This window comes from Cydia pomonella, chromosome 1, assembly GCF_033807575.1.
Source record: "Cydia pomonella isolate Wapato2018A chromosome 1, ilCydPomo1, whole genome shotgun sequence".
NCBI classification, from domain to species: domain Eukaryota; kingdom Metazoa; phylum Arthropoda; class Insecta; order Lepidoptera; family Tortricidae; genus Cydia; species Cydia pomonella.
In genome coordinates this window covers 45,698,628-45,726,401 of record NC_084703.1, presented here as the reverse complement: position 1 = coordinate 45,726,401, position 27,774 = coordinate 45,698,628, and the positions used below count along the sequence as shown (strand labels likewise).

Genomic DNA, 27,774 nt, shown 5'->3' with positions numbered 1-27,774 from the left:
CATGTTTCTTAGAACGTGACATAGTGATAAATGATAAAAATATGACCGTGCTGCAGCCGCTGGGGCGCTTACGAGTACTCGAAGCTAAGATAAGCGGTCATGGTCTTAAAATATGGAATGCATTGGCAAAGTCAAAAGAATAATACCTACCTAAGTTCCTACCATTAGGGATATGATGGCCGTTCTTGTCTACATGACAGCGTGATAAAACGGTGCCCGTCACTTTTAATCCCGCGGTGTTAGAAAGCAACAGTTATTTTATCACGTGGATAAAGCCATCCATAATACGTAATTTTTCCCGTACCAATATACACAAATGTCTCTGTTTGAGCTAATGGTTGACAGGTAGAGAATACCATTTGGTATTAAGTTCGCCATTTGTACTTTTTTTATTTGTGCAATAAAGTCAAATAAATTTTCACCGAAATTTTTAAAGTAGGCACTTTATTCCTTTGTCTATGCATTTAGTATTGGACCGCCAATGAGTGCTAACCGCGCTACTATGCGTCGTCTATCTTCATATTAGGTAAGTGGTCTGTGACAGTTTGCCCTTAGAACCTACCTTTAAATTCTCACGCAGCTGTTTGAACTTAGGTTTTAATAAACATTATTACTGCATTTTCCATATTGTTGGGTACGGTAACACCTGTGCAAATACTGCTAGGCCCTTACCACACGGAGCGTAAGCTAAGCGTCGCGTAAGCGTATCGTAAAAACCGTAAGTAAAGAAAGTTTCTTGTCCGGACTTGTTTGAACTTGTTCGTAGCGCTCTCGTTATACGCGCGTATTACGATACGCTTACGCGTCTCTTTACGCTTAGCCCCCGTGCGGGGTCTTAGTAATTTTAAAATCACAAGAATGTTGACATAAAATATATCATTTCTGGCCTAGTGTGGTGATTGTACAGTCAGCATCAAAAGTAGCGGCTCAAACTAGGTTTCAAAAGTATCTACCATTCTGTAACAGCTTAACAAAAAGTGATAGTTCTATATGTAGAACAATTAAGACTATAAATGACATACTTTTGAACGTAAATTTGAGAGATTTATCTATATTTGGAAAAGTTATCCGGAATATCAGATACTTTTGGCGCGTTGTTTCATCCGCTACTATTGATGCTGACTGTACTGTAGGGCTACGATGGTCGGCTCTTTATCATTTGTCGCCATGCCTGTCACGTTCTAACAATTATGTAAGCGCGAAGGTGAGGGGCATAGTGACAAGTGATAAAAATGGAACCATGCTGCCACCGCTGATGTGGTTTTCAAATAAACATTTTTGAATTTTATCATTGTTGTAAATATTTATTTGTTATCTTAATATAGGTACCCTTGGCCCGTGGGGTCCGAACGCGTCTACTTTATTCAAAGATTTAGCTAAAAAAATAGCAGACGCCACCGGTCATCGTAGAGCTGGCAGCTTCCTCGCACAGAGAATAAGTATTGCGGTACAACGAGGAAATGCTGCCAGCATCTACGGCACCATGCCGCAGGGGGATAGATTTAATTATTTATTTTAAGATTAGTTTTATTTATTTAAAGATTTAGATTTTAAGTTTTATAGGTTATATGATGTGTAAAGTGTATTTTCCGTTAATAAGTTTTTATTCATAACAAATTATAATAATATCTTAATAAACTTCAGTTACATTTTCAGGTACCGGTATTTAAACATTAATTCTCTTTGCAGCGCGTAAATCCTGGTTTATAATGAGATTTCTTCCTTTTCCGTGTTAACTAAGGTTCGTCACTGTAACAAGCAATAAAAATCAATTTAATAATACAATACAATACAATACAAATCTTACTCTTTATTGCACACCTCGACCTACCTAGTACCTACCTACCTATATAAAAACCTAGCTTTCTTGATATTTTTCTTAAACTTTTCACCTCTTCTAAGTCCGTGTCATACACGATGACGCGCAGGTCTGTCAAATCTAATCTTTAACATAGAGAAATAAGAAGTAATAGAGTGCTCACTCCATACATCAGTTTTAATACCAAAATGCTTATTATATACGCAGTCGACATCTAGCATCGAGTAGCGGAACTCTCAGTACTGCTACTCGACAATAGATAGGGTTGCCATATCTAAAATTTGGAAACCAGGACGACGCGTGAAAACCCCGGATTTTAGAGTCCAGAACCCGGACATGTCAACAGGTTTTTTTTAAACAGGTTGTGCGTGTGTCGCGGGCAGCCTAAGGCTTTAAATTTTTTTAACCCGGACTACAAATGAAATCCTCCCCGGACGCTCCCCGGACCTCTAAACTAGGACAAATCCGGGGAAACCCGGACGGATGGCTACCCTAACAATAGATATCGCGGCAAACAAAAAGTCTAATGTTCAACGATTTTCCGCTAATATTATAATCAGAGTAACCGAAACTCTATTTTCAACTCCTACACTTACTCTGGTTATAAAATTAGCTGAAAATCGTTGAGCATTAGAATTTTTGTTTGCCGCGACATCTATTGTCGAGTAGCAGTACTGAGAGTTTCGCTACTTGACGCAAGATGTAGCGAAAATAATAGTTTTTTTGGTAACAAAACCGTTGTACGGAGTGAGCACTCTTGGTCTTATTAATTCTCTTTGCTGAGTACGTATACAAGATTTAAAAACTTACTCTTGACCTCTTGAGCAGTGCCTGGAACGCCCGACGAACCCTGTCGGCGGCTGCGGCGTACACGACCGGGTTGAGGGCAGAATTGGTATATCCTAGCCAAGTACTCCATTGCCACGTGGAGCCGTGTACGCAGTCGCAGAGGGAATCTGCAAGAATACAAGCAGGAAACTCTGCAAACGATACCACAATGGGAAAAATACAACATATCCGATAATTAATGAAACAGACAGTAATGTCAAACCTGCTTACTGTATTACCACTTATTGTATTTTTTTTTCCTCTGAAGACTACTTAAATAGAATTTAAATATGGCTCATGATTTCATTTTCTTTATGCTGTTTGTATGTATGTTAACATTATGTACTTAATAATGAACCTCCAGGTCTGATTCTTAAGTATGTTAAGTACTCTACATTGTACTTCAAATCCATTTGTATATGTGACTGTTTGTGTTCTAAATAAATTAAAAAAAAAAAGAAGTAAACTGACAAGTGAAAGACGACCGGTCTGGCCTAGTGGGTAGTGACCCTGCCTATGAAGCCAAGGGTCCTGGGTTCAAATCCTGGTAAGGGCATTTATTAGTGTGATGAGCGTGGATATTTGTTCCTGAGTCATGGGTGTTTTCTATGTATTTAATATTATATATACCGTTGTTTAAGTACCCTCAACACAAGCCTTATTGAGCTTACTGTGCGACTTAGTCAATTTGTGTAATATTGTTCTATTATTTAATATTTATTAAAAGAAATGGTTTTGAGAAATATAGATGACTGTAAATATGATAAGGTGGTTTGAAAATTGCTGATAGTAAGTTATAAGCACAAAACCACCCAAAGCCGGTCTAAGTGAACTTTTATCAGACTCTGAAGTATCAAAGTGTGACGGTGCCACTAAAAACATTAGGTTTGTGTTATGTGAAATATTCTAAGAGAGGTTTTCCCGAGGGTCTACAGTATGAGGTTCTTCAAAAAAGGAGTGTACTACTATGTAACACCTCTGGAGTTGCAGGCGTCCATCGGCTACGGTAACTGTTGACCATCAGGCGGGCCGTATGCTTGTTTGCCATCGTCGAAGTATAAAAAAGTCTAAGACAAAACAAAACTGAAAATTCTGCTTTTTGGCAGCTACATTGTACATGATTGTACCTACTGATAAAATATGGAAATTACGGAGTAAGTAGCTTATACTTAGTACTAAATAGTGTTGTTTTTGTATGAATAATTATTTGTGACGAGGTAAAAAATCTTGTTTTTCTGCTAATTAACTCTGCGACATAGCGCCATCTCTCCCCACCAGAGATGCATTAGCTTAGTTCTGCTACTCGACTACAGATGGCGCTGTTTATCAATAGATAAACTACTTACCTATTGGTAACATGATGAAAAACGGAGTCCAGCATATTAGGAACAGGCACATGAGACGAATGATAGTGATAGTAGCCCGTCTCTGTCGCTCTGCCGCTCCTGCTCTGAAAATTATTAGGTGTCAATTTCAAGAAACAAGGATAGGTACGAGTAGGTGTTAAAAGCTCTTAGTTTCAATTATGTCGGAAATCAGCCTAATCACGCCATCTATCGCACTTATATGAAAGTAATCATTACGACACATGATTCGTTTATGATGCCATCTTTGAGAAATAGAGAAAATTAGGGTGTTAAATTAATAAAATAAGAACGTAATTTAAAAAAAATCGGACAGACAGACGGACATGACGAATCTATAAGGGTTCCGTTTTTTGCCATTTGGCTACGGAACCCTCAAAGCTAATTAAAGTAAGAACGCTAAGTGCGAAGAATTTTCCATCTCTATCGCACGTTTATCGATCGTTAATAGATTGCTCTCGAGTGCGTGGCGTGACAATGTACAAAATTTTTCGTGTAAAGCACTACTGAGGGCTACTTTTTTGTGCACTGGCTGGCGCCAGTCCAGAAAAACAGATCTCAAAAGTATGCTATGCTTATTTTTAATAAATCGATACGTTCTAATAAACACAACGGCATTTTAACGTCTAAATTTGCCGTTTTTTCAACCTAATTAATTTTGCATATATTTTAGTTACACTCTTTAAAACCACTAACATTTATTAAACTATATGTAATGTTTATTACCAAAGATGGAAATAGATTTCCCATAATTATGAATAAGGAGTGAAAATTCGTGGTAAATAAAAGCTAGCGACACTCAAAAATTTTACATTTTAAAAGACCTCCGTCTAGCGCCCCTAGCGTCGAAAAGCGGTAGCCCTCATTGGTAAAATTACCATGTTCATACTCGATACCTAAGAGAATGTTACCACTTTATTTCATACTGTTGACTGACAATAGGGAAACCTTGCCAATACAGGAGATGCATCAGTACTTACTCGTCCGTTTGCTGCGAGGATTCCGGGCACTTCATCTCATCCATCTCCACAATTGGACCCTGTAACCAATTAAGTAATATAAAGCTTGTGATATCCATAAGTGGACTAATGTCGGTGTCCAATATTGGCTCAACGAAAGGGGTTAGGCCGGGCATAGAGAAATAAGTAATAAGTAAAGATTGCTCACTCCGTCACGATTTTACGAGTGTTGCGACTGACAAAACCAATTTACAACTAATATTACAAGCAGAAGGAGTTGAAAATAGATTTCCGCTTAATGCGGTTATAATATTAGCTGAATTGAGCATTAGACTTTTCGTTCGTCGCGACATCTATTGTCAAGTAGCAGTACTGATAAGTCCGCTACTTGACGCTAGATGTCACGAAAATAATAAGCGTTTTGATAAGAAAACTGAGCACTCTATGTTTCCTTATTTTTCTATGGGCCGGGTTAGGTTAGGTTAGTGTGTGTGCCGGTAAAAACTCGAGTCCACTATGTCTGGGCTCGAGTATTTAACTGCTGCGAAAGTTGAGGTCTTAAAAACTTGTAACAAACTTAATTCAATAAGAACGCTATGTTTTCTTTAGTGTTTAACAAGCGATGTACAGTCAGCATCAAAAGTAGCGGATCAGACAAGGTTTCAAAAATATCTACCATTCTGTAACAGTTTAACAAAATGTGGTGGTTCTATATGTAGAACAATGAAGACGTTAAAAGATATACTCTTGAACGGAATTTTTATGGATTTATATATATATATATATATATATATTATATTCACAATGTAAATACATGCTATGTAGAGACTACAGAGAAGAGATTTAAATACGTCTTAGTAGACATCCGGTATATCTTGCCTCGACCGAGGTCCATTGACAGAACCAAATAAATTGATGACGTGCCTCTACCAACCGTGACATTGTAGGCTTCATCACCTGCGCCTGCTGGAGCACGACGTCCTGCTGTACAGCCTCCATCCTCTGCGCGCTCGGCTAGGAACGCTACCACGGCAATCACGGCATACCGACCCGTTGTCACGCGCCGACTGTTGTATATGATAATCATGAGTTCGGAGGGGGTAAGTTTTTCGGGAACCCAATGGCCGCCACAGGGGTGTGAGCGCGGATCGGCGGGCGTAACGCCAAGGCGCGAATGATCAGACCATCGGGGACCCAATTTATTTATGCACGTACCTGACTCCTGTAAGCGCGGATCGGCAGGCGTAACGCCAAGACGCGAATGATCAGACCATCGGGGACCCAATTTATTTATGCACGTACCTGGCCCCTGTGAGCGCGGATCGGCGGGCGTAACGCCAAGGCGCGAATGACCAGACCATACTGCACTAGCATGATGCACGTCGGTATGTAGAATGAGAAGGTCACGCTAAAGAACACGTAGCTGGAAAACACAAAGGTAGACTGATAGCTTTATCTCATTAATATTTTTACGAGTTTCTCCTAAACATCGATAAACATCGTACTGGAAGTTTCGAGCAACACCGGTTTCCGACACGTTGGAAGGGAGGAGCCCAAGCGATATACAAATCGTTCTGCCAATTTTTGCGGAGGGGAAACATGCACACAGTCGCACTTCCACATACATACAAAATCCAATCTGTAATGACACAAATACATAGAAAATGACACACGTCAAAGACAAAACTTGCACACATCGATCTCTTTTTGTGTATTGACGAGTCACAACACGCACCGCGCTATGCCTAGTTGGGCATGTGCTTCGGCAGAGGGGACATAGTGCGAATGCCGACTGCCTTCCCGGTGTTACTCGATGATTGAAACACTGCAACAACGGCGAAACGAGCCTGTACTCTATTTAAAATAAAAGAATGACCAGGAAATCGAATTTTGTAAGAGTTGTCTGGGACGGATAGGACTGGCCAAAAGGATGAAAAGGCGCAATTTTATTTAATTTATATGTTACGTTTGGGCCTATTATTCATACTTGTCAGCTTCTTACAGACAATTAAATCCATTTCTAAAATAAACTGTTTACCTAGGATTTGTATTAACCGTGCACGCCTTATCCCGTTCATTTGTCGACACACTATCAGTTTTCACGAACGCCGTCGGCAGTGCCACCGCCGCCGCCGCCGGCCAAACAAGCACGGCGAGTAGTTTAGCCTTTTTGGCGCGGTCGGCGCGCGACAGTGGGTCCGTGATACCGCGGTAGCGCTCCCAGCCGAGCGCGCAGAGGGAAAGGATGGAGGCTGTACAGCAGAGGACGTCGAGTGTGCTCCAGCAGGCGCAGGTGATGAAGCCTAAAATGGTATATTATACTTGGTTAGATTAGCATTTTACGATGCTATTTTTTTTATTTAGAAACCAAGCAGTCATGTAAACATATCAAAAATGCGATACACAAGATGTACCGCAACAAAAGGAAAATACAACAAAATAACCTGGAGGTTCATAATTATAAATTATGATAACTGAAATAAATAAAATTATAACTAATGTATATTAATATCAGATAGAAAAATAACTGATATCTGTATTTAGGTGCTTGAACAACTTACGTTTAACATTTTTTGCGAATTTTTAAAGCAACCTTCTTCGAATCTTCGTTTCGATTCTTCGTTTATTATAGTAAATAGGAACTTGTCTGAAAAAGGTATGCCTAGAATAGTTTTAGACAGAAAAACTAATATGAAACAACGATCGAGGGCGTAAGCGGTGATGCGGACAACTGAAAGTAACTAATCTTAGGTGATTAGGAAAATTAATAATGTTTTAGAATTTTAAACAAAAACCGTCTACGGTTTAAAAGGTTATTATAAAGTTTAGTAAAAAAAATGCATACTTAGTGTGATGTAAATTATGACATACTAAATTATGTTTATGTGTATTTTATCGTATCCATAACGGGATGCTCCAAACCGAAGATTGTAACTTTGATAGAACTGTGCTTGCTTTGTTAAATTTAATACTTGGGCCGAGTAATTGACGAAGAAAAGTATATAATTCTCTGTTACTTTACACGTCCTGGGTGGTGGTAGTCATATACTTAACTGACACGAATCTAGGCCACAGATAGAACAATTGACAAACATATTCCATAATACCTACTAAACTTACTTAGTCTGAAAGTAAACAGCTCCCTAGCAGCCGCCAGAGGCAGCACGCTCACGCCGACCAACAAGTCCGCCGCGGCGAGACTAGCCAACGGGTAGTGCTGCGGCGATCGGCGCGCTCGCCAAAGCGCCGACACCACGCCGGCGTTACCGGCGATCGTGGCCACGGTGAGCGCTGCCATTGCCGCCGCCGCCAACCACCATTTGGTGTCGACGGCGGCGCGGGGTTCGGGCAACCTGTGATGCACAAATACTTAGTTTTAATGATGCTCAGTACCCCTGCATCCATAAATGTTTGTATGTAAGGGTGCTAAGCAAAGAGTTTTGTTGCCTGTATATAATTTTAAAATTGTTTTATCATAAATTCCAGTCGATAATCGCTCGATAATATGTAGGTACCCCGAAATTTATTTATTTATTATATAATTTATTTCAAGTGACTTCTAGATTCATAAATATGTCAGTATGCACTTATAGCTATGTTAACTTATCACTAAATAATTGCTAAGACAGCTATGTTTCTAGAAGTACCTAATTAGTGGTTAGACGTAATAAGTACTTCTAGAAACATGCTAATAAATATCACAATGCCTCAAATATGGGCAGTCGTGTATTCATATTTTTGTCACTTTTTTCGTATCGATATTTTAAGACGTGACCGTACAAGTATTGTCAAAGTAGATTTCAATAGAGTAATACACCAGTACATAGACTTGTACGACTATCATATTCGCCTCTTTATCGCTCTTGAATATTCGAGCGATAGAGAGGTAAATAGACGAACAAACGAAGTGGCTCGGGGCCCTTTGCACTGTCAAAGTGGTAACCCAACTTTGTCAATATAAAATGGCGTGAAATTAAATTTTTGTATGAGAGAAAAACGCCCGTCATTTTGAAAATATTACCATAATTTAGGACCCATTTATGAGTCGAAAAAGTTCGTTCACAGTCTTCTTCTTCCTCGCGTTGTCCCGGCATTTTGCCACGGCTCATGGAAGCCTGGGGTCCGCTTGACTACTAATCCCAAGATTTGGCGTAGGCACTAGTAAGCGACTGCCATCTGACCTTCGAACCCAGAGGGTAAACTAGGCCTTGTGGGGATTAGTCCGGTTTCCACACGATGTTTTCCTTCACCCAAAAGCGACTGGTAAATACCAAATGATATTTCGTACATAAGTTCCGAAACACTCATTGCTACGAGCCGGGGTTTGAACCCGCGACCTCCGGATTGCAAGTCGCACGCTCTTACCGCTAGGCCACCAGCGCTTGGCCTCACAGTCTACGGACGTCATTGGGGCGTATTTAATCGTTAACAACACACTCGTATCTGATATACCTACGTATCTAATATATACATACGAGGTTGATTAAATATAGCGACGATTTGTATAAGGAAGTCTCTGTTGTACGGAACGGGATTGTTTTCAAAATGGTGGGCGTTTTTCCGATCCTTGATGAGAAGCAAACCTTTAACGCTTACCTAATTAAAATATGCTGGTTTTTCTACTGACAAAGTTAAAATGCCAGACTGTAGAAGTAGTTGCAGAACTTGCAGAGATTTAAGAAAAAATCGTACCATCATAATACTTATGGTAACAATAGGGAGTATTACTGCTATGTTCTGCCGCCAGAGTGCAGCACTAGCACCTTTTTTAAACTGTTTTTTGACAAGTTTTCACAAATAATAAAATATGACATTGATGCATTCAAGGCGGTTTGTTTACAAAGAGCCTACCGGGAAACGCGAAAATCGAAATTTTGCTATCAGCCTGTTCATCACTCGAATATGCAAGAGTGATAGCGAGGTTAGATAATGAAATTGCGATTTTCTTGTTTCGCGGCAGACCCTCAGATTGTGATGGATTGTGGTAGTGACGCCCTCTACGCAGAGTTTTGCATAATATTCCCTATAGGTAGCCTGGTACCTAAATAAGACATTTTCCAACTTGCGACGTCATCCACTTGGAAAACGAGGTAAAGGAAAACTTATTAATAGATAGGACAACGAAATAAAAAATTGCGGTGGCTCCAACTGGATACAAACAGCACAAGACAGACTTGGAAGGATGACTTCAAATTTTATTTATTATCATACTAACATAAGACAACTGTACAAATACTAACCACCAAATAATGTAAAAAAAAATCATGAAATAAAAGGCTACTTTTTAAATTTAATTTTTTTATCATAAACTGATCGGCGATTATCCCTAGTCACCTGATGGGAAGTAAAGACAGGGCCTAAGATTAAAGCTCACCGGTTCAGTAGTAGCATATTTTCTTTAAAACGACCGAGGTCATATTTGTCAGGGAATACAGATGGCGGGAGCAGATTCCATTCTTTAGCCGTCCGTACCAAAAAAGAGGAGGCAAACCGTTTCGTGCGAATAAATGGAACGTTTACCACGAACGGGTGCAATCGCTCCCCGCGCCTGGATGTCCGATGATGGAAAGGGGATGATGGGAACAGGTCGTGCAGTTCCTGTGCGAACTTTATTTATAAACCTAAATAAGAAATGCGTCCGATATTAAACATCTTACAGTTAAAAAGCTTACTGTTACTAGTCATTGTACCATGGTATTTTTAAAGTGCAAGAGGGTTTATACTCTATCCCCCTTATTCATAAACGTCTGCTAAAGTTACGATGCCGCTAACAATCGTTTGTCCCTTTCCGACGTATTGGTATGATGGAAAGGGACAAACGATTATTAGCGGCATCGTAACTTTAGTAGACGTTAATGAATAAGGGGGTATAAGTCTACATGTATTGTAACTACCACGTGGTCTTTCCCATATGTATTGAATAATTATCAGAAAATATAGTGTAAAACTATAATTTCTGAGGTGTAAACCTCAACGTATAATGATGCACTACTATGGACTCGAAGGGCATCATTATGCGTTGTGGTGACATTACTTATTAGACGAAATTATACAGTGTGTCCCTAGCCATTGGACAAAGCCGAAATGTACATATGCATTAGTGTAGCGGTTTCGAAGAAATTAACAAATTACCATTTTTTACTTTGGAGCAGCCTGTATGTGTTAGTATCTCCTAAGGTAATATCTTCAAAGAATAGTATGGAACCTTCTTCGAACTTTTTGATTATCTTTTTTATTTATGACACTAATAAGCTTCTGACTTTTGAAATATGTCATCATTATCAAATATTTCGAACAAATTGTCAAAAACACTGCCAAAGATTAACACAGTATATTTCTTTTTATTGTCGATTATTGCAAATAACTTTTGATCGAAAAAAAAAATTAAAAAAATTAACGTCAGAGCATTCCCGAGAAGTAACCCTACGTGGGATTTCAGGGTTTGTCCAATGGCTAAGGTCACCCTGTATAAATAGGTATGTGTTTCATGAAGATACAGTATCTAATAATATTTAGTTAATAAGTACAAAGAAATAATGTCATAACAATATCTAAGTAGGCTTCAATAAAATCGTTTCCTTCACTTACTTCGATTTATAATATCATATGTCATTTCTAATTCGTAAGATACATATTTGAATCAGAAATCCTTTCATTTCTAGTAGAGGAAATATTACCAAAAAATTTAATTTCCATTACCTAAGGTGAGGGGGGCGAAGTGCGCCATGCCATCGAAAACTGCTTATAAAATATTTACTACTAATTTATCTCGAAAACTGCTTTTTATTATATCAAACGTAGGCGCACTTAGACGGCATGGCGCACTTCGCCCCCCTCATCTTACTGTATTTGATATTATTCTTTGTACGACTAAGAAAATAAACATTATGAAGAACGTATAGAATTTTTTTAGGCACTTTTTTTCTAATTGGAATAACACAGTACAAGTAAATAAGATTCTGAGCAGAAATATCATAAAATTACCTAACTGGTTTAGTTTTCGTAGTTTTATTTTATAAGTAGTCATAATTTTCTTTTAATATTATTAATGTAACTAGTATATTCATCATCTTTTCAGTAAAGACTGAGTAAACCAAACATTTCTCATATTTCGGGATTTATCTTAAGGGTACGACCGAATAAAAAAAACAATTTCTGAAGTGTTTAGGTACTATTTATTTTTATAGGTACTATATAAACTAAACCAAATAAACACATCGTAAATTCATGCTATGCGTATTTGACTTATTTTCTAGAAATTTCTGGTGCATAGTGCATATACCTACATAAATCTAATGCAGCAAAATGTGGGTACGAAAAAATACGGTGGATAGGGCCGATACGATCTCTTAAAGCGTAGTAAAATAAGATTTTGTGTCAAGTGTATTGAAGAATTCCATTACTCCTCTACTGTTAATGTTTTCAACATCAGGAAATACGAACACGACGTTTTGATTATCTGTAAACAAATAAACAATTAAAGATAAAATTAGGTTACGTTAAATGTTTAATGGAAATGAACAGACTTTTTCAGACAATAGGCCCAAAAGGAGTGTATTTAGTAAATACTTTTCACTAAACCAAAATCTTTTCAAGTCTGTGCCCCTAGTGTAAATTTTGTCGATAGCGAAACGTGACATACGCGTTTGCGTTAAGTCTCATTTTGTATGGGTTTTTGAACAGCGCGCCAAGCGGGACGTTTTGGAAAGTAAAAAATCTCATACAAAATGACACTTAACGCAAACGCGTACGTAACGTTTCGCTGTCGAAAATATTTACACTAGGGGTACTGAACCTTCGAGCAACACCGGCTGGCGGCAGGGAGGAGCCCAAGCGATATCTTACCGTACAAATCGTTCTGCCATTTTTGTGTGAAACGTGCACACAGTCACACTTCTCACTCACTACTTATAAAATCCAATTTATAATGACGACACAAATACATAGAAAATGGCACAAGTCAAACACAAATCTTGCACACCTCGATGTCTTCTTGCGTACGGACAAGTCACAAACACGCACCGCGCTATTCCCAGTTGGGCATGTGCTTCGGCAGAGGGGAAATAGTGCGAATGCCGACTCCCTTCCCGGTGTTGCTCGAAATTCTGAACAAAATCCATATGAAACCTATAATACAAAACTCTTCGTTTGACAACGTCATAAACATCGTTAATGCAATGAAGATATAATGTGCTTTAGCTAGTTACGATGATTTCTTTCGAGGTTTCCCGACACCTACAACGTCATAAACATATCGTTAATGCAATGAAGATATAATGTGCTTTAGCTAGTTACGATGATTTATTTCGAGGTTTCCCGACACCTACAACGTCATAAACATATCGTTAATGCAATGAAGATATAATGTGCTTTAGCTAGTTACGATGATTTCTTTCGAGGTTTCCCGACACCTACAACGTCATAAACATATCGTTAATGCAATGAAGATATAATGTGCTTTAGCTAGTTACGATGATTTCTTTCGAGGTGTCGGGAAGTATATACCTAATTATTTGTGGCTCACAGATTTTTGACAGGTGAATATTTTTCCTCAGTCACCCAATGAACTCGAACGCTGTACATAGGTTCGAAACGGATGTAATTCTTATTCATTATAGGTAATCCGTTTAAACCCACATATAATATTTTATTTACAATTACAATATACATAATTGATATATACAGAGGATTACTATAAGCAGCTTTAATCTAAAATAGGCCCTTGAGGCATTGTACCAAGGATGCTGGCGGCATTTCCTCGTTGTATCGCAATACTGATACGTTGTGCGAGGAACCCGCCGCTCTTCGGTCACCAATTACGTCAACCAGACGCTTCGCGATTTCTGCAGAAAACTTGTGCGCGCTGGGACCCTAAGCATAGGTCCTTGGGGTCCTATTTTGTGGGGGAGTTTCAACGCCAAATAGTGTTATTTCAAGAATGAAGTAGTATACGAATGGTAATTGCTCTTCGAAATTCGAGGATGGTGCAGATCTTGGTCCTACGAGCAAGATAGCCTTACCACAAAACTTATTTACCGTAGACATAGTAAGCACGCCCACGGAGACCACCCCTCCGGCCTTGAGGGCCCTCGGCGGCTGCACATTCTTCAAGAACAGCAGGACAGCCTTCCTGTTCCTGACATCCATCAGTTCCCAGGGCAGAGAGTACACTTCGTCGGCGAGCATGTCGCTCTGTTGGGACAGTTCAAACCACAGATTATATAATACTAGTACAGGTATCCAATCCCATACTAAAAACCGGCCAAGAGCATGTCGGGCCACGCTCAGTGTAGGGTTCCGTAGTTACTCTTCCGTCACAATAAGCTAAACTGGAACTTAAAGTATAGTAAATTGTTAACCAAGGGATAAAACGCTACCTTTCACCCGAGTTAAACAAATAGGCAAATTTGCATAATCAGTACCTAATTAAAGTAAGTCTTTTTACTATGAAGGGGAAACTTTTTGCGATAACTTAAAAACAGCTAAACTGATCATGTTCGCTATAGTTTTCATTTAATGTATTTCTTAAGCTCTACTTCCACGATTTTTTTCATATTTTTTGGACCTATGGTTCAAAAGTTAGAGCGGGGGTACCTTTTTTTTCTTACTGAGCAATTATCTCCGAAAATATTCACTTTATCAAAAAATGTTTGTTGAAGACCCCTATTAGTTTTGAAAGACCTTTCCAACGATACCCCACACTGTAGGGTTGAAGCAAAAAAAAAAGTTGACCCCCACTTTACGTGTAGGGGAGGTAACCTAAAAAAAATTTTTTAGATTTTATTGTACGAGTTTGTCGGCTTTATTGATTTATATATCCATGCCAAATTTCAGCTTTCTAGCACTAACGACCACGGAGCAAAGCCTCGGACGGACAGACAGACAGACAGACAGACAGACAGACGGACATGGCGAAACTATAAGGGTTCCTAGTTGACTACGGAACCCTAAAAAGTCTACTTGTTTCCTTTCTAGATCGCTTTAATTCGATAGACAAAAGCCACACCTTTGTGCTAATAAATTCGAATATGATCGACGTCTGAATTAGCTGTTGGAACATCATTAGAGTGAGGAATCCATAATTTCCCAGAGCCTCGGGTGTCTGCAACAAAAAGTAACAAAATACCACCTACTTATTATAGTTTGCTATAATTTCAGCAATCAGTACCCCTAGTGTAAATTTAGTCGATAGCGAAACGTGACGTACGCGTTTGCGTTAAGTCTCATTTTGTATGGGTTTTTGAACAGCGCGCCAAGCGGGACGTTTTGGAAAGTCAAAAATCTCATACAAAATGACACTTAACGCTAACGCGTACGTCACGTTTCGCTGTCGAAAATATTTACACTAGGGGTACATAACAGTCATGAACGCTGTGCGGGCGGATTTTTTTGAATTTCGAACGCTAGATTTCTTGTGCTCCCTTTAATATTATCTCCACTTCAAGACATTTAAATTTAATAATAGAATTGAAAACGAGTGTTCAATTGGTATTGGTACCACTTGATTCTTAATTTTTGTCGCTCGCATTTCAAAAATAGCATTTTTCCGCCGTTTTCCACAGATTTTCGAGTGATGAAATCGAACATTCGAAATTCAAAAATCTGGTCCTTGATCCAAGAACGCTTTGATTAGGTAGTAAGTAGATACAGTCAAGGTATTTAATATCCACACGGACAAAGTGCCAAAAATATGTACACACTACTTTAAGGCAATAAGGTCGTGTATACATATTTTTGCCAAAAATAGGTGTACAGGACCTTATTGCCCATATATACACAACCTTAGTGTATACATATTTTTGGTACTTTATTCGTATCAATATTTTTAGACTGACCGTACCTACGTACATCCAAGTTTAAGTTTTCGTAAGTTTTTGCTTTCACTTTTATTTAATAATTATTCATTCATATACCTTTAAGTAGGAAAAGTTATTTATATTTTAAATCTGGATTCTCCAGATTGCTCTTATTTCTCTATGAGATTGCCCCAAATTTATTCCTAATAATAATCCCATTTCCCTACTTCAGATATTTAACATATAGAATAGGAAAAGCCTCCGCTAGCTGACGCGGTTGCACGGAGCGGGTGGTGAGTTAACGAAAAACAGTATGAGCAACGCTAACTGGCGCGGACGCGTGCGACGGATTTTACCTACACTGGCGGGTGCGTGCGCCCCGCTCCGCGCACCCGCGCTGACTAACGGACGACCTAAGTTACCATCGGAGAACATTCTAGCAGCAACACGCATCCAGTAACCTGATGGAAGGCGAGGTAAATGCACAAACTAATGCCGAACGTTTCGGAGATATTGATCATGAACCTGAAAAACAGCCTGGAATATATACTGGGCTCAGTGATCTTCTCACTATAAAATGGCGGCAAATTTAGAAAATGTACGCTCGACGATTTGACTTTGCATACGGGCAGTGGGGCGACACTCATCCTTTCGGCTGTGGAAGGTTCTTATTTCTAAGTTCGTAAATCTATATTTAATTATCTAATAATATGGCCGGAAACCTGTAGAAGTATGGAGGGCAGAGGTAAATAGGACACTCTATGTCTATGAAGTTTCCATCAAAAAAGCTTAAATAGGTGGCGCCACAGTACATCGCGAACAAATTTCAAATCACTTCCCTCCGTCAATAACGTCTAAGTTCATGTCACGTCCTTGTGCTACCCTCGCGCCACCGGCGAGATTTTGATCTATTATTTACAGCTGCCAACTGGACACTTTTGTAACAGTTCTCCCAGAAGACTATTTTCCTTACCTCTACCCTGCCTAAAGCCTGACCTGATATATGATCACGCGGAATTGCATTGGAACTAAATGTTTCGTACTAAACTGAACTGTCAGCCCCTATACATGAGAACAACAGCGCCCTCTTGACAATGATCATATATTTCTGGTCGGGCTTTAGAAGAATACTGTAACCGTGTCAAAGGCTGGAACTTTTACCATAAACAAAGCTACTTACTCCTTAATCGTTTGATCTCGATCAATTAAATCCTTCAACCGTACAAACACTTCTTCGTTATATTTCTTCGAACCCGTTTCCAAGCATTGTTCTATTTCATTCGGTCGCGGGAAGTATCTCAGATCATGTACCAATATATTCAAATGCCCCGCAATATGAAACACCATTATGAAAATCAAGAGGTCCATGCAAAGAAAAGTTACTGCCGCGTTATAAGATGGATAGAAATTCAAAAAGAAAACTATAAAGTATCCTTTAATATCAGTATACTGGTTAACAAAGGATAAATAATTGCCAGAATGCACGAAGGTTCCGTTTTCTGGTCTATGGTCAGAAAACATGCCAGCATGGATGTTTTTCCAGAGGGGCACCATGTTGAAAAACATCATGGAAAAGAATATTTGTATATGGATAATTACGGCTGCGATGTTGCAAATTCTAGTAATTCGGCGGAGTTCCTGAAATAAAGTATGTTGGAATAAGAGCGATATGTCATAACAATATTCAGGAGTATCACTTAACTGCGCTGCCCCGTAGAGTGGACTGGATATTCTTCGATACCTATGAGTGGCCATATCCGCCGTTAGGCTGTGGCGGCTGTATGGTCGCTCCCCACCGATGTGGGGAGGTCATTCCACGTCATTGTGTGGACGTGTGTGCTGCTGGTGAAGGCCAGCTCTTCGCTACCGATCGTTACCAAACCCCACGACCGCTAGCCTGGTGATACCGTTTGAGCGGGGCCAGGTTTCGGGGCCGCGGTGAAGGCGACCGCTAGCTTAGCTAGCGTGTGCGGCGTGGCCCCGTAGAGAATAAAATGTGTAAGTGTATGCCCTCCTCTTGGCCATCGGCAATATCAACTGCCCCATAATAGGGCGTGAAACTCTGCATAAGGGGCGCTACCAGCACAAACAGTAAACAAACCGCCTTGATGTCAATGTCATATTTATTCGTAAAATAATGTGTGTGAGTGAGTGAATACTTGTCAAAAAATTGTTTATGGAATAGTATAAATTTAAGAACTTATCTCTATTCAGTTCGTGCTATAGTGCTGCACTCTGGCGGCAGAATATCTCAGTAATACTCCCTATTAATACATTAATATTATAATACTCCAGTTTTGATTGACTTTTTACAACCTTTTATTTAACTTGCATGTACGGGTCAAATCTTGCAGGTTAATTTGACCCAATTCCCGGTTTCTGATGAAGCTGAAAATGTGTATATGTAAGTCGGGTGACAATGCAATATTATGGTACCATCGAGCTCAACTGATGATGGAGACAGGAGGTGGCCATAGGAACTCTGTAATAAAACAACGCAACCTAATTGTGTTTGGGGTTTTAAGAATTGTCTCGATGAGTATTAGTTGCCAGTGGAAAGAAAAGTACAGTCAGTGATAAAAGCTTGTACCAAAAATGTAATTTTTACCAAAAACGTATTCTGCAAAACCCTGTCACTAACGACCGCAGTTTGTAAAGTTTTCTTTTCCAAACCATATCCTCCCGGGCAGTAAATTGCAGTTTTACTCACCATAGCTGCAAATTCGCATTTATATTGATGATTCACCAAATGAAATTTAGAAACGAAGTTTTTCACGAGCAGACAGTACCTCTTCTGAAATGATAGCGTCATTCTTTGCTGAAAATTTTATTTACGTGTGAAATTTTCCCTTTTACATACCTGTATTTGAAATAGAGGTGGACTGTCAAAGAAAACTTTGTAGCCACAGTAAATATACTGCCGTCTTTCGACACATGATTAAAACTTTTAGAACGCCATTTGACTTTGATCCTTATTCTTCCACTGATATGTGTTACATTTGTTAAATAACAAAAAGTGGCTAGTTTTTTTTACTATAAAACCATGGGCAGGCAAGTATATCAGTAGACAAAAATGTATGATTAGTATTTTTTTTTAAATTGACTACAGCGTATCGAAATGAATATCATAGTTTAGAACGCAGAGCGTTGTCCGTCAGAGCTAATATGATAGCTCGCAGGTTTGCTCACTGTTCCAAAGATGTAAAGGTCACCCTTTTTAGGGCTTACTGTACAACCTTCTACACAAGCAACCTGTGGGCTGATTATACTCGTAAACGGTACAGCGCTCTGCGTGTTCAATATAATAACGCTTTCAGAGTGCTGATGGGTCTGCCCAAATTCTGTAGTGCATCGGGGATGTTCGCGGAGGCGCGGGTAGACTGCTTCTACACCACCATGCGCAAGCGAGCGACATCCCTTGTGCGCAGAGTGAGGGCCAGCTCCAACAGCATTCTGAGTATGTTAGCAGAAAGATTGGATTGCATGTATTTGAATAACTGCTGCTTGATACACGCACGCAGTAATAAATAATTGTACAGTGTAGTTATTAAGTATAGTTATGTATAGATAGTTATAGTTCTAACACTTGGATAAGATTTACTAACACAATGATCCCCGATGGTCTTAAATAAAGAAATAATAATAATAATAATAATAGTTGAGTTGAGATCCCATACATGAAAAGTACGCAATCATAGTTTGGTGTGATATACGAAATTTTAATTCAAACATCACAGTCGACGTGTAGATAAAATAATTTTCGAAAAAATGCAAAAGGATGATATAAATGAGATCATCCTTAAGGAAGGCTCACGTTAGAACGGCCCAGATCCGGGCCGGGGCGTCCAACACTTCGTTTTGTATAGAAAACACCACGAGATCACCTGTCATACAAAACGATGTGGCGAACGCCCCGGCCCGGACCAGAAGGCCTACCGCGAACCACGTTCGACGTGTTACCTCTCTGTCGCACTTGTAAATCCGTACGTGAGTGTGACAGGGAGGCAACACGTCGAACGTGGTTCGCGGTAGGCCCTCTGGAACGATCCAACGTATTTTAACATGCAGACAGTTAAGTATACTTACAATTATGACAACACCCATCAAAAGTGTAAAGTAATCGTGTCCCAAAACAATGAATTCCTTATCCTGATTATTTCTCACATAGAACACGCAAGATATCTCAAGGAACGTGCTGACACTGATCATTATATAATGATAAACTGACATTATGCGTGTGCGTATGCTTTTGCGCCCGAAGCTGTTGTATGGCCACTGAGCTATCGAGCTGAGGGAGAAACGAATCATTCTCATGTAAGCAACGTCGAATACGTCTGTAGCACTGAAATAAGCACATTTTGAAGTAGTGAACTTTTAGTTATAAGGTATATGTTTCCTATAGGGAGCGTGCATTAACTGTAGGAGGCAGCACAGGAGCCGTCAGATTTTTGGCGCGAGGCGTGAATGTGATGTTTTTTGCTCCGATGTAGCCCACAAGATGGCAGAACCTACTATGCACAAGAAAACACGTGACGTGTACATGTGCATGTTTATGGTTCCAATTCAGGCCACAAGATGGCAGACCCTCCAACGCGCACGGTCCCTATTACTTCGACACTCAGCTGGGAGTCCAATAATTGCGAGCTAGAACCTGTACAACTCTGCACCAAACTAATTGGCTACTTCAGTGTTCAGCGGAGATCTACTGGCTGGTTCAGTCGAAGAACAGAAAGCCGTCTTGATGGTCACATGATTGATATACTTATGCACATGGCGACAGATTTCACAAATCTCCCGACCGTCGAGAACGGAGCAAGCGTTAGAACGAATGCATGAATGAATGAATATTATTACTGTTGGAGTTACCAACAGACAGTATTTTGTAAATAATGTCAATCGATCTTGATTTTCCTGAGGATCAAATGTCTATATAGGACTCGTGGCATTTAAGCAACACAAAGGTCAGAAATGAGAATTAAAGTCTGACGCTCGCACTAGACGGTTGAAACGCCTCTAACAAAATGATATTGTAATGTGACGTTACATTACATTAGTCTGTCCTAAATGTATGGAAGATCAAGAAAATTGCTATTTGGATTTGAAATATTGCGTTTATGTATATAGTTGTAGTACGATTTATTTTTCAATAAAACGTAAGGAATCGAACGGTACCATTTTCTTTAATCTTTTCTAAAGGTAAAAAAAATTTTTTGAGACTTTGGGGCCTTGTATTCTCTATATGTATTTTTAAATTCCACTTTTTTATATTAATTGGCTCATTTTCTATCCATCTAGGTAAATTTTGTTATAATATTCAACATGTGTCAAGTACCCAATTGTTTCTCTGTAGCCCAATGGTTGACTGGTAGAAGTCAAAGTCAAATCAACCTTTGTAAAATTGTGCAATTAAATTAAAATAAATAAATAATTTTGTACAATTACAAAACTATTTAAACTTTATAAGATATACCCGGTATCCATTTTCTGCAGCATATTATGTACAATACATATATTGCACGTTTCAAAATACAATTTTAAGTACAGTTGACTCGGCTGGCACGGTCAGGAATATACTTCAAAGTCAGGATTGGTACGTAGGTATGTGCAATGTTAAATATTACACATTGATTAAAAACAGCGCTCAAGTACGAATCAGGAGTCGCTCGCAGTATTCCGTACAAGAGGAACATTATAACCCGCATTAGGGTAAGCATTGGGAAATGCAAACCGGTTTTTATTTGGTTAAAAGTTCGGTTAATAATACAATTAAAATAATTAAAAACCGTTTTTTTTTTGTAATTCCGTTAACTTCGGGGTATGAGTAAGTACGTTTAAGGAAACTAAATAGCATAGTAAATTTTCTTTTTTTTTGTATAACGTATTTTAATGTTATATATTAGCGTTATTGTAACACGATCATTATCAATTGAAAACTGTAACATATCAATGTCATTTCGAACATCGATCGTCCGAGATAGTACGTACGTTTACTAGCAAATGTATAAGCTCGTACTGGATCGCATATTGGAACGCATAATTTTGTTTTGCCTATTTTCACTTCGCAAACCAACTTTTAACTTATTAGGTTGACTATTACCTCACAAAAAACGATTCACAAATGCTTAAAATAGTAGTTTATGTGACTGCTACATAATAAAAGACATTAAAATACACGAGGGTGGGTTTAAGAAACGAACGAAGTGAGTTTCTTATAAGGATCACACTAGTGTTTTAATAAATTCAGAGACAAACTAGAGTCGGAGGACTAGAGAGGGTTTCCGTATCATTCGATACAAACTAACATGCGAAATATGTCATAATTGTATGCAATTGACACTTCATTTCAAACAAAAAGGCGTCTCGACTGATATTATGTAGAATAGAGGTCAAATCGAAGTGCTCTTTTTTCAGAAATGTTCCAAATTTGAATATCATAACCAAATCGATTTTGATGTAAGTAAGTAAGTAATTATGAAGCAATTACAACATTTTCACAGATACGAAATTTGTTGTAACAAAACAGTTTATCGTAATGTTGGCCATTACTTACGGATTTTGAAGGCATCATAGAGGGTTTATGACATGTGTGCAAATAAAAATATTTATAGCCCGGAAGCCTCTATTTATTGAAAATTAATATGAGTACGAAATGGTTCAATATTAGCCTTAAAGTGCGGAACCCTAAAGAAAATGCAGTTTATTAGTAATTAGAGGACGTTGGTATACAATTAAGTGGCCATCGAAGGTGGATATGATGGTGAAAAATATGTTTCACCACACCAGCTGGTACCGGCCCTCTTGATTGTTCAAAAACGAATGAGTTGCATTTTATCCACATGTGGGGCAAAGTAATTAGATGCTTGAGTGGTTTCCTTATGTTAGCTGGTAGAATTTTAAATGATAATTTTTTTATTACGTTAATTTCAATTAGAATTGTTTTTTGTTTGGTATTTCATAGTTAGTATTTTCCGAAAAATGTTGCCTTCGAGGCAGTTTGTTTAACCCTCGTGCCTTGAAACCCTCGCAACGCTCAAGATTCCCCTTCACAAACCACTCGCAACGCTCGTGGTTCAATTTTGGAATCTTTCGCTTGCTCGGGTATCAATATTAGCATGAGCGGTTAACCTTTTCAACGCTTTTCCACCCGTGTCAAGAAATGCCATGGACGCCAAAAAGTTAACTGGTGAAGAGCGAATATGAAGCTTAACTGACAGTAGGAAAGTCGCTTTGACAACGTCCGCCATAGCCTTTTTAATGGTCATTGGCGTCGCGGGCACGACAGACGATGACCGTTTTAGTGGTCTTTGGCGTTGAAAAGGTTAAACAACAACTTTGCCTCCTTGTAAAACTAACTAACTATCGTGGCGCAGTGATCCAAAGAGGGTCTTGGCCTCCAAAACGAGAGAATGCCACCTGTCCCGATCCTGTGCCACTTCCTGCCAGTTGTCGGCTTTGAGTACGGCCTGTACACTGTCGCTCCAGCGGTATCTGGGCCGACCCACTGGACGGCGACCAGTCGGTTGTCCCAAATAAGCTCTCTTAACACCTCGATCCTCACCCATCCTCAGTAAATGGCCGAACCAGCGAAGTCTGTGGCATTTCGTTTCGCCGATGATATTGGGTTCGGCCACTAACTCCTCGATTTCGGCATTCTTACGGATCCTCCAGGTGCCGTCATCTCTTTTGATAGGTCCCAGGATCTTCCGTAACACCTTTCTTTCCGCTACCAGGAGCTGACTCTCTTCTTTCAGTGTTAGTGTCCAAGCTTCGCAGCCATACATAAGGATTGGTCTTATTATAGTTTTATATACCCGTAACTTAGTATTTCTGCTGAGAAGCTTGGACGCCAACACCTTATGGAGGGCTGCGCTGCATCGCAGGGGGTTTTGGATGCGTATATTGATCTCCTCCTCTCTGGTGTTTGTGTCAGTAATCGTGCATCCGAGGTACCGAAATTTGTCAACTCCACGATAAACGGTGCCTCCAACATGAAGACTGTCACGCTTGACGCGTGTGTTTTTGTACCGTTTCATGTGGAGGTATTCGGTTTTCGACTGGTTGATCCTGAGACCTATCATAGAAGCCTCTCGTTCCAGGACACTAGCTGCTTCCGCCACTTGTTCACGGCTTTCCCCTAATAAAGCTAGGTCGTCGGCGTACCCTACCACCTTGTGCTTGCCGTTCAACTCAACTCCTATGTCCAATTCTAGTACTTTTCGGACAACATGTTCAAGAGCTAGGTTGAAGAGCACAGGTGATAGAGCATCCCCTTGCTTTAGACCGGTAGTCACCGTGAATTCCTCTGACAACTCGCCGCCTCCTTGTAAAACAAATAACTATTACAGGATAATCCTGTAATAAATATTACAGGATTTCTAAGAATGTTTTGCAGTGAACCGAACGTTCCGACAAACAGAACGCCAATGAAGCACTCCGTGGCCTCACGCCACGGGCGCCTGGTGGAGCGGGTTAAAACTTGAAATACGAGTACCTATGGGGGTAGGTGTCAGCCTATAGCGAACCGCTACGTCATCTGTCAAATAGCATTGCACTCTCAAATATTAAATAGGCTTCAAATAACGGTACAGAAGCTTAATACAGGATGATGGTTATTCATTTGTAGCAAGAGAGGACCAATACAGAGTACATACTCTCTCCGGTCGGGTGTTGTGTCTAGGGAACAAGGTCTAATATGGCTTGGCTAGGTTCGGAGTTGTATACAGGGTGGAAAAAATGAATGGGCCCTGGAGGGATACTGCCTTGAAACCTTAAGTTAGCTCACTTAAAGGAAACATTATTTTATTAAAATAAAACTGCTCCAGTCCGAGACCAACCCCTAAAATAGGCCCTCGAGGCGTTGTATCAAGGATGCTGGCGGCATTTCCTCGTTGTATCGCAACTGCATTAAATTTTTTTAAGTTCTCTTGTCTTGCCCGGGAAACGAAGCGACTAAACTCGCTATTTTATTCGGATAGTCGATACAGTTAATGTTACTGTTAAAATTTCTCCATAGTTCTTAATAGACTCTTCGGTTTTACAAACTATTACTTCTGTTAAACATCCATAATACCGAATATTTAGTACACAATAATTTTAAACAAACAAATTGTAAAAAATCTATCAATATAGTTTTGTTTCTTTTTAAAAATAAAATAATGTTTCCTTTAAGTAAAATAAGCTTAAGATTTAACCCACTTTAACCTCCAGGGCTACTTTTTTCACCCTGTACATAATATACACTTACTTACCTACTTACTTACTCCGTTGGCTCAGCGACCCAAAATGAGACTTGGCCTCCGACACAAGACAGCGCCACTTTTCTCGGTCCTGTGCGACCTCTCGCCAATTGTCGACTCGAAGCTCGCGCAGACATAATATACAGGGTGAAAAAAGTAGCCCTGGAGGTTAAAGTTGCTTAAATCTTAAGCTAGCTTATTATTAGATTGCAGGTAATGAACTTTAAAGGGCATTGACATTTCAACGGTTTCAAATGTCCATGCAAATAGATCACTACTTGGTCGACGTGGAACTCAAAGGCCGCAACACCCCAATAATAATAATAAATATATTAATGAAGGTAAAACTGTGCATACCTCCAAAGGAATTTTACACATATTTAATCTAAAGATGCACACAATCATAATTAAATGAATTAAACGTAAGTAGCACATAAACAAATTGTAAAATTTGTTGGTTAAGAAAAGAAAAATTGACAATATATTAATATGACTATGGAGCCGGACACAAAAAGTTTTCTTTTTAATAAATATGTTTTATTTCACTTTAACCATATAGGTTTACCTACAGTACATTAAATCGTTAAAATTGTTTAGCAAAGATTATGAACATACAGTTACAAATACAGAATACTTACTGTTCCGACCAAATCCTGGAGAATTTAAACAAAATACACACTAAATTGTTTATATCTTTAACACATTAACAACATAATTGTCAGGTTTATCACATTTAGAACTCCATAATTCAACACTATCGCACAAAATCTCAGAAACACACAGATAAAGCAAAGTCCTGGCAAATTTACAAATTCCAAGGGAAATTTAGCACCGTTTACTAAAATCCTGGCTAAATTTTGATAATTTTCAAGCACATTTTATAAAAACTGCAAACGTCAAGTATTCAAGTACCCTCGCTTGCTTAAATGGAAACTGTGAGTCAATGTGTTATTAAACTTACACTTTAACCACTTTAGAATACGGCTCAATATTGAGTGTACGATAAAGACTCAAACTGGCCACCAATAAGTAATATTCAGTCTAATTTGGCGGATGCAAATTACAGATAAAATGAATAATACTTTCCCTTCGTGTTTTCCCGGAAACGTTCGTATTTACTCGTATCATGCTACTTCAGTCAACCTCAGTACTTTTTGTACCGAGACGGTCTGAAATAGTAATTCGTACGTTTACGTGAAAATACGATGAGAAGGGATTATTCACTTATTTACATAGGTAAAGATACCAATACTCAGCCTTTTTATAAAAATTTCTATGTTCAAGATCGTTTAATTCGCCCACTAATAATCATTAATATTTTTACTGTTCAAGAATTTGATAAAGTACATTTTACATGAAGAATAAAACGTAATTCAATTTTGCCTTTTTGCCAGTAATCAGCCCCCTGTAAACCAATGGAAAGCCATTTTAACGGCTGACTATTGGGTTCAGAGTTCCTTGATGTCAGTGTCCAGTGGTCAGCCGCAGGTTGTCTACTTGGTATTTGATGTATTTCAATCAAGTAAGTCCTAATAAAATAAATAGTTAAACGTGCTTGAATTTGCGACTTGAAAATAAAAAAAATCTTGTATCCCATGGTCAACCTCCCTCGGCTAACTTCTGGCTTTACGCCCTTTTTAAACTAACTGCCTCAAACCCAGCAGTTAGCTAGGGGAGGCTGACTATTGGATTTTGTACAAAAAAGTAGTTCCCAATAGTCAACCCCCTTAAAAATGTTACTTCAATATGGATTTATTATGTGAAGCAGTCCCCAATCTTTTAACAAAACATCACATTTCGGCTGTTAACGGCTTATCAAAATAACATTACTAACATTAGACACTCCAAAAAAAAATGGCGGATATCACTTAACAATTCATGTCAGAAGACAGCACTTCTTTGAATCAAACTAAGCTATTTTTCAATTAATCATCCATATTGGCCTAAAATTCGAATAAGATTTTAAACGTAAAACTACAATAGCAACTAATATTCTAAAGAAGTCACTGCGTATTCTATACTCCTTATTCTTTCTTATTCAAATAAGACTAATAAGGAATATTTACATCTACCCAGTTCTTGAAATACAATTAGAATTAGTTCTATTCTATTCAATATTACCAATTAGTCCTATCCAGTTGGCCAAGCATTCCAATATAAAAAAAAATCTAAATAGATCTAGCCAGTACTCGAAATTATAAATTGTAATGAGTTATATTCAATTGTAGATAATTATAAAAATACCAATTAAAGTAGGACTTAGGCTAGGACTTATATTGAAACGATAATTGAAAGCATGAAGTGATCACCCTTGCCCGTACATTTCATGCCGTTGACGTAAAAACGGCACTTTATAGAGTCTGTTCGGAAAGAGAAGAGACGTGGAATGTATTGGGCCCCATACATTCCACGACTCTTCTCTTTCCGAACAGACTCTAACAGTACAAATTTTGATGAAACAATCTATTATGTTAACCCTTTACCACCAGGCTGACAGTTCAAAAATGACAATCGAATGTCAGTCTTACTCATCGAAAATAGAACACATGTTTGAAGAGCCGCATGTGGGAAATATGTATCCCTTAGCCTGGTAAAGGGTTAACACCAATCATGGAACATTTAAGAGCAATTTTTTAGTATTTTTGATATTTCACTGACATCTGTAAAATTCCTACCGCTTTATGCTTTAAAAGTTGAATGTCCAATTCGCCCTCCATGTTTTCTATGTATTGAATAAAAGCTACTGCAATTGGTTTCAATATAATTAACCAA

General features: G+C 38.8%; 2 protein-coding genes across 4 annotated transcripts; both read right to left on the bottom strand.

The window, feature by feature from the left end:
• Positions 1-15: 15 nt before the first annotated feature.
• On the bottom strand, positions 16-26,128 carry LOC133525152 (5-hydroxytryptamine receptor 1A-like). 2 transcript variants are annotated; one of them, XM_061861418.1, is made up of 8 exons: positions 25,641-26,128; positions 8,091-8,323; positions 7,009-7,273; positions 6,273-6,393; positions 4,992-5,050; positions 3,994-4,092; positions 2,630-2,775; positions 16-1,749 (listed from the first exon to the last, which is right to left on the bottom strand). In XM_061861418.1, exons 2-8 carry the CDS (start codon positions 8,266-8,268, stop codon positions 1,733-1,735), a joined length of 885 nt encoding a protein of 294 aa, XP_061717402.1. In that variant the 5' UTR covers positions 8,269-8,323; positions 25,641-26,128; the 3' UTR covers positions 16-1,732. The 2 variants fall into 2 exon arrangements, with proteins under 2 accessions (XP_061717402.1, XP_061717405.1); XM_061861421.1 differs by having other exon boundaries at positions 18-1,749; positions 3,994-4,097; positions 25,641-26,126.
• On the bottom strand, positions 11,689-21,475 carry LOC133525122 (uncharacterized). Of its 2 annotated transcripts, none has more exons than XM_061861380.1 (8): positions 21,237-21,475; positions 19,853-20,108; positions 18,477-18,584; positions 16,947-17,404; positions 16,189-16,291; positions 14,977-15,072; positions 14,007-14,162; positions 11,689-12,429 (listed from the first exon to the last, which is right to left on the bottom strand). In XM_061861380.1, exons 1-8 carry the CDS (start codon positions 21,257-21,259, stop codon positions 12,370-12,372), a joined length of 1,260 nt encoding a protein of 419 aa, XP_061717364.1. In that variant the 5' UTR covers positions 21,260-21,475; the 3' UTR covers positions 11,689-12,369. The 2 variants fall into 2 exon arrangements, with proteins under 2 accessions (XP_061717364.1, XP_061717372.1); XM_061861388.1 differs by having other exon boundaries at positions 19,853-20,054.
• Positions 26,129-27,774: the final 1,646 nt, after the last annotated feature.